General features: G+C 46.4%; 1 protein-coding gene across 1 annotated transcript; it reads left to right on the top strand.

Moving 5' to 3' along the window:
* Positions 1–5,899: 5,899 nt before the first annotated feature.
* Positions 5,900–7,261, top strand: LOC119323591 (zinc transporter 5-like). The gene is made up of 4 exons (XM_037597284.1): positions 5,900–6,309; positions 6,413–6,556; positions 6,675–6,725; positions 6,817–7,261. Exons 1-4 carry the CDS (start codon positions 5,929–5,931, stop codon positions 7,069–7,071), a joined length of 831 nt encoding a protein of 276 aa, XP_037453181.1. The 5' UTR covers positions 5,900–5,928; the 3' UTR covers positions 7,072–7,261.
* The last annotated feature ends 212 nt before the right edge of the window (positions 7,262–7,473 follow it).

Below are 7,473 nucleotides of genomic sequence, written 5' to 3'. Positions count from 1 at the left end.
TTTTTTCTGTTTTGTTCCTTTTCCTTTTATTTATTTTCTTTTATTGTTTTAATTCAACTTAGGGCACATAAGTATTTTATAAATTTGTGTTTTCTTTATTATAATTACCTATGTAATATTTGGCACTAACCGAACATTTTTGTTTCAATATTTGAAATCTTTTATTGTTTGCTTGATTTTGAATTTGAACGCGAATCGGTTTCGAACTATCGCGAGATTAGCAACTATAATCGAGGTGACGTGGCATCACTAGCAGAGGATCACTGTAGCTTAATTACCCGGGCGTCACACCTGGCGTCCGCCCTATTCTAGATTTGGATCGGCACTGCACCCAACGTGCCGACCCATATGTGCCGGCGTGGCTGGCTGGCCGCCCTATTTCAACAAATAGCTCATTTTTTGCATTGTTTCACACACGACTTTTGCAAGCCGAATAAAAATATACATCTATTGGTTTCCAACATGAGCCCACATATGCTCAGTCAAATCATTTTGCAGTTGCATGTGAGTTTCTCAATCACGCATGTCATGATGAAATTGGGTGAACTATTCAAATGTTGCTGCTCCTCCATGCTCAGGCACAACATTCTCGCCTTAAAACTAAAACCCTTGATCGTACAGACATTCTGGATGCTTATCTTCTACGATCATATTGTGCATGATCACACAAGTAGTCATCACCTCCCATAGTTTCTGCGTGCTCCAAGTATTAGCAGGATAACGAACGATGCCCCATCGAGATTGCAAAACACCAAAGGCATGCACGAAGTCCTTCCTAGCACTCTCTTGCTCTTGGGCAAACCTTTTCCTCTTCTCTCTGACAGGGTTGGGGATTGTCTTCACAATAGTGGTCCACTGAGGATAGATACCGTCACCCAGGTAGTAGCCTTTGTCGTAGTTGTGGCCGTTGATAGTAAAGTTCACCGGTGGGCTGTTGCCTTCGGCAAGCCTAGCAAACACCGGCGAGCGCTGAAGCACGTTAATATCATTGTGTGGTCCGGCCATGCCAAAGAAAGAGTGCCAGATCCAGAGATCATGAGATGCCACGGCCTCTAGTATGACAGTGCAAGCCCTGACATGGCCCTTATACTGCCCTTGCCAAGCAGAAGGGCAGCTCTTCCACTCCCAGTGCATGTTGTCTCTGCTGCCAAGAATCCCTGGGAAGCCCCTGCTGGCATTCGTCGCCAACAAACGAGATGTATCTTCAGGAGTCGGCTCTCTCAAGTACTCAGGGCCAAACACAGCAATAACAGCCTTGCAGAACTTATACAGGGAGTCTAGGCATGTAGACTCGCTCATACGGACGTACTCGACAATGAGATCATCGGGCACTCTGTATGCAAGCATTCAGATGATAACAGTACATTTTTGATGACAGGAGAAACCAATCTTTCCAACGGCATCCTCTTTGCACTCGAAATAGTCATGATAGCTGACCACGCCCCTCTCTAATACAGTTGAAAAGATGCCTACTCATACAGAAATGGTGGCGGAATTTTGGATGTTTGAACCAACACGGCAGCCAATATCTCCTCCTCGTCATCGGACGACGAATCGTCAGAGTCGCAAAGAAAATTGTGAAAAAGAACTCATCGGCGGAGTCCATTCTGTACCTTGGCAAACTGTCGAACAACTTCCGGGCATTGATGAAGGAGACGGTCGGCAAAGGGAGTCGTGGCGCACACGGACCAGCTAGCTGCCCTGCCGGCGTCCGACGAGCGTGCCACCGTCCGACGAGCGTGCCGGTGAGGATCCGGCCGAGGCGTCGAGGCGGCTTCTTGGTCGCGATTGCGGCTGTGTCGGGAGCGGGGACCGGGAAGCTTTCTGTTCCTCAACGGCAAGACGGCGGTCGCAGCCGACGTGGGAGGTGGCAGCGTTATAGAGGGGATGTTGCGGCGGCGGCAGCTGGCAAAGTCACCAGAAAAAAAGGGCGGCGACGGCGGCGACAAAGGAGACGGGTGAGGGTTTGCTGTTGGATTGGGAGAGATCAATGTGTCACCGACCAGCGGGCCAAGTGGAGGAGAAGACAAGCACGCACGTGTCCGTCTTCTGTCCGCGCCGACGCAAATCCGGCTAAAAATGGGCCGGAAATGGGTCGCCCGCGGATGAAAAGCGGATGCGCGTCCGTCTGGGTCGGCGCGTTGGGCCGATTTTTGTGTCCGCGCCGACCCAAGCGGACGCCCGCGGACATAATGTGTCGCCCGTTGGAGTTGCTCTCAGTGCGGGCTAGGGAAGAGTTCGCACGGGGGCTAGGGTGGGAGCTTTTTTGGCGGGACGTGGTAACGCTGAGAGGGGTAAACTTTCCTTTTTCTGATGGAGACGAGACCACACGTAGATACTTTCCTAAAAGAGTTAATTACATCTGCAATACAAGAACTTGCAGCGAATTAACAAAATCATACACAAACTAAAAAAAACCTAAAAATGGTACACTAACTTGTCTAACAGCACATTTTGGTACAGTTTTCGTCAACCATAACGGTGGACCGTCTATTGATGTTAACCGCGCGGACCTGGCCCTGGTGCTCTCCCTCTCCCGTGTGTGGGGACCAGTTGTCAATCGGACAGAGAAAATAAAAGGAGATAAATACACTCGTGATCATTGTATTTGAAGCGAAATCACGATACGGTCATTGAACTTTGAAATACGCTCATTACGGTCACTGTATACGCGGAGCGGTGATTATACGGTCACCGACTCACCGTATAGCATCGTATTGAAATCTGTTGACCAGTCAAATGGTCTAACTCTGTTGACTAGTCAAAGACTTATGTGGCTAATATTGCAGTGCGCCCTGTCTGTCAGTGGGTCAAAGAAATAAACTGAAAACAATATAAAAAAGAATGCACGCAGCTTCGTCACCATGCATTTCTTTATGTCCTGTGGGCGCGCGTGGAGGTTCGAAACCAGGTCCTCACTCAAAAATCCGATGCACGCCAGCCAACTGAGCCACGCCCATTATGATAACATGCAGAAGCTTAATTTATTAATTTGAAACGACACACATGCACGCAAGCATGTGCCACGTAAAAGAATCCACAAGCAAAAAATATTCACGCCAACTCATATCCAGTTTTATATAAATATATTGATATTTATGTAGTCTAAAAGGTGTTTCTTTAACTAAAAATATATTCATACGATTTAAAAATTGTGCACACATTTTTACAAATACTCATGTAATGTAAAAAAAATTGTGAGTAATACTCATGTAATGTCAAGTAGTGTTACTTTTATAGGAACGTCCGTCCTTTTCCATAAAAATTCATGTATTTTTAAGAAATATTTCATGAATTTTAAATATAAAATTACATACAGTTTGCCAAAAAAATATGCAAACATTTTTTAAAAAATTTGCATAATTATTTTTAAAAAGATTCATACACCTTTAAAAGTTGAATGAAAAAAGATTTCATTGTTTTGGCACAGTTATATAATTTTAGAAAACGAAAATAATTTTCTAAATATGCCTCTGTCCGGAATATGCGCATGTTTTATTTTTTTTAGAACCGCTTGAATCGCATGTGTGTGTTGTGGAACTGTGCTGTTAAAAAAGGAAAGCGCCTGCAAAATGACATGTTGAGTCATCGTGCACAGCGGTTCCGCGCAGGCGCCTAATGGTAGAGGTCACGGGTTCGAATCCTCGTCTCTCCGCTCACACGCACTGTTTTTGTTTCTCTTATTTAATTTCTTGACCCACTGACAGGCATGGCCCACTACAATTGTTGCCAAACAGATTACTTGACCGGTCAACAGAGCCATTTGACTGGTCAACAGATTTCAATACGATGCTATACGGTGAGTCAGTGACTGTATAATCACCGCTTCGCGTATACAATGACCGTAATGAATGTATTTCAAAGTTCAGTGACTGTATCGTGCTTTCGCTTCAAATACAATGACCACGAGTGTATTTATCTCAAATAAAAGGCAAACGAAAAACTGCTACTCCCACCGTCCGAAAATACTTGTCATCAAAATGGACAAAAAGGTTGCATCTAGAACTAAAATACGGCTAGATACATCCCCTTTTATTCATTTTGATGGCAAGTATTTCCGGACGGGGGGAGTATTATCTATGACGAGGTCAATGTCGATGTCGTCATGCCTTTGGCTTCGTGGCTCCATGCCTCCAAGTTGTCGTCGAACTCCTACACCTTCGTGAGCCCCTGCTCGACGAAGACCGCGTCGAGGTCGGCTTCCCGTCGACGGCGCTGCTCCGCCTCCTCCTCCTCCTCCTCTCCTCCTCCTCCTATGCACTGCGCGATGATGGCGGCCTCTCAGACGTCTGCCTCCGCCAGGGGAGGTAATCCTCCGGCCTATGACGCCAGCACCCTGCTGCTCCGGCTCCGGCTCCCTCTTCACCGCGCGGAGCGGCGGGAGCGAAGGACAACCCGTGGCGGAGGAGCGCTTGCCTGCGGTCGTACTCCTTCGTCTCATGGCGGAGGAGCAGAAGGACAATCAACGGCGGAGGAGCGCCTGCCTGCGGTCGTACTCCTTCGTCTCATGGCGGAGGAGCGGAAGGACAACCCGCCGCGGAGGAGCGCCTGCCTGCGGTCGTACTCCTCCGTCTCATGGCGGAGGAACGACGGCGGTGGCGACATGTCGTGATTGGTGTACCTACGGGCAACCCTTTTCCTCGCGCCGTCTGAGGCGACGCATCGCCTCCGCTCGGAGCCGTCGCCACCGCCGGAGCCGCTGCCGGGCAACCACATTCCGCGCCACATCAAGTGGGGAGAGGGGAATTGAAGTTGCGGGCGGCAAGAAATCGAGAGGGGAGATTGGGAAATGCGGCGGCGTGCGCATAGGGTTTCGACCCGTATTCCAGGGGGAAACCTGTACATATACTGCGTGAGTAGGGGGGAGGGGGGTTACGGGCCACTGTAAAAATATTTACAGGCCGGGTGACTACACGGGCTCTAGTCTAACCAAAAAACGGATCAAACCCGTATAGTCGCCATTACGGGCTGCCTCTTTTTAAGGACTCTACTAGACATACTCTAATAGACCAAATTGAATTTTAGGTTTATGCTGCCACGGTGATTAGCCCCAAGGAAAACCTTTGTACATGGCTTAACTAATCCTTCGACCGTATTGAATTAAAGTTCATCGTATATTGCAAAACCTATATAGAAAAGAAATGTGCAAAACACAGGAAAAGCCGAAGAATACCTGTAAAAAGATAAAATAAATCCGAAAGAAAAACATGTACAAAAAAATGAAACAGTCAGAAAAAAATCAACACGTGTCTAATCTAAATGTATATATATATACGAATTCGCCTCTACACTGTACGTAGGAATGGAATGTTGTAGTGCTCTGCTGCTGCTCAACGCGCACTTGACTGAATCAGGGTACGTCTCGGGTTCGATTCACTGATGTGCGCATAGTTTTTATTGTTGTTTTTATTTCCCTACCCGACTGACAAATGGACCCACACAGGGTACAGTGAGAATGCCACGGCCAAATACACGCAGTTAACAGCGCTGGACGGTGCGCCGTTAGAATTGATGGAAATTGTATCAAAATGTGTTGTTAGATAAATTAGTGTACCATTTTTCTGAGATTTTTTAGTTTATGTATGATTCTGTTAATTCACTGCAAGTTCTTGTACTACATATGCAATTAACTCTTCCTAAAACGTCCGGCCGCTAAGTCGTGCTAGGCAGCAAGCGGCCGCTGCCTAGCAGGGCCGGATTTTTCTTCGGCGCTCGGAGTGCCGTCTCTAGTTGCTGGGCCGGTGCCGTCTCTGGAGTGCGTGAATCCAAATCTCATGCCACCTCCGTGACCGAAAATTTGGCGCACCGATCAGCGTGAACCCAAAATTGCGGGATTCAGTTCCTGACCATTACCCTATATATATGTGTGCTAATATACTTCAAAACCTATCAATCCTGCATAGAAAAGAAGTAGCCAAAAGGATCGAGATGCTTCTTCACGTCCTATCGTGCGTCGTAATTGCTACTAGTGGAACTATTGGCTATTACTCCGTTTCTGGATGGCGAAGGGCAGATTTCAGTGAGTCCTCCTTCCTTTCCGTCTCGAGAGGGATAATCGCTGGAGTCTTGCTGTCCACTGGTTTGACAAACCTCCTCCCTCGGGGAATCAAGGACCTGGAGCCCTGGGCCGAGCTACCGATCGGCGGGATGGCAGTCCTGCTGGGCTGCGGTCTTGTAATGGCATTACCCCAGCGGTATTTCCTGAGGGTTTCCGTTACTGATGAAGCGCAGAATGGCCTGGACGGGCCGGCGGCCGTCCTCCGTCGTCTGGAGGATATCCACGCCATCCGTGCGAAAGTAGAAAAATTGGTAATTGTTTTACACTCCTGGGTAGTACAGTACTAAACTAGCCGTATCATTTGCAGTTTTGTTAGAATCTGACGACTTATGGCATGATCTTGTTTTTTAACAGATACCCGTGATCGGCGCACATTCCGTCCTTTTCGGTTTCTGTATCGGAGTATCTACAGACCCATATGCCGTCTGGCCACTAACTATTACCCTCTCTTTGTTTAATCTTTATGAGGGGATGTTCCTGGGAAATGACATGATTCAGGTAGGTGTCGCGCTTTTTTCACAAGTATCTGTTCTGTTCTGCCTCTTAGATCTCTCTTTTAAACCTAGCCCCTTTACCTTCAATAAAATGATGCCGTTGTTCCCCTTTTCCTTCATAGATCGCCCAGCAGGATCGCCCAATTATAGGAGGTTTACCTGAATTAATCCAGGTCAGGATTATATGTACTATTTCTTCAGCCTTATTAATTATACTGTTTCACATTTTAAATAAGAACACTTACATCTCTTTGAACCCTGCAGATTAAGTTTCGACTAGGGTCCGTCTCGACAATTTATTTGTTTTATGCCCTGACAATGCCACTAAGTGTTGCTCTCGTATCTTCAATACACAACGATCTCAGCCCAAGGAACAACATGCTACAAGGAGTATTAACATGTGTTACATCTGGTATGCTGACGTACCTGGGGCTCGTAGGCGCTAATGTGGAAAGGAACTGGCAAACAATTGTGTCGGCATTTATAGCTGCTGGACTAATGACAGTGCTGGCGTGGTGACGCAGACAAGTAAGAGAAAAGCAACCGTTAGCAAAGAAATAGGTTGCTTCTTAAATAATAGCTGGCGATGGCATGTGGTGCCACTTTATATATGGGCACAAGTAGAAAGATGCAACATAATAAGTTGCATCTTCACAAATTTGTAAGATGAAAGTTTAATTAGTTCTCAAATTACTATGAGCTTCTCTGATGTTGTGACGCCCGAATAGTAAGCTACAGTAACCCGCTTACCTCACTTTGATCCAAACCCGATTCAAGTTCAAATTCCAAAAAACAAGTCAAACAATTAAAATTTTCGAAAGGTTAAATAAAAATGTTCCATGGGTTGAAATTATTCGCTAAATTTTTTTCATGAAAGAATAAATATTTTTCAGAATGTTAAAGTGCCCCTAAGCTTTTTTT

This window comes from Triticum dicoccoides, chromosome 6B, assembly GCF_002162155.2.
Source record: "Triticum dicoccoides isolate Atlit2015 ecotype Zavitan chromosome 6B, WEW_v2.0, whole genome shotgun sequence".
Lineage (NCBI taxonomy): Eukaryota > Viridiplantae > Streptophyta > Magnoliopsida > Poales > Poaceae > Triticum > Triticum dicoccoides.
Note: the sequence above shows the minus strand (reverse complement) of the source record. Positions and strands in the feature narration are given on the sequence as shown.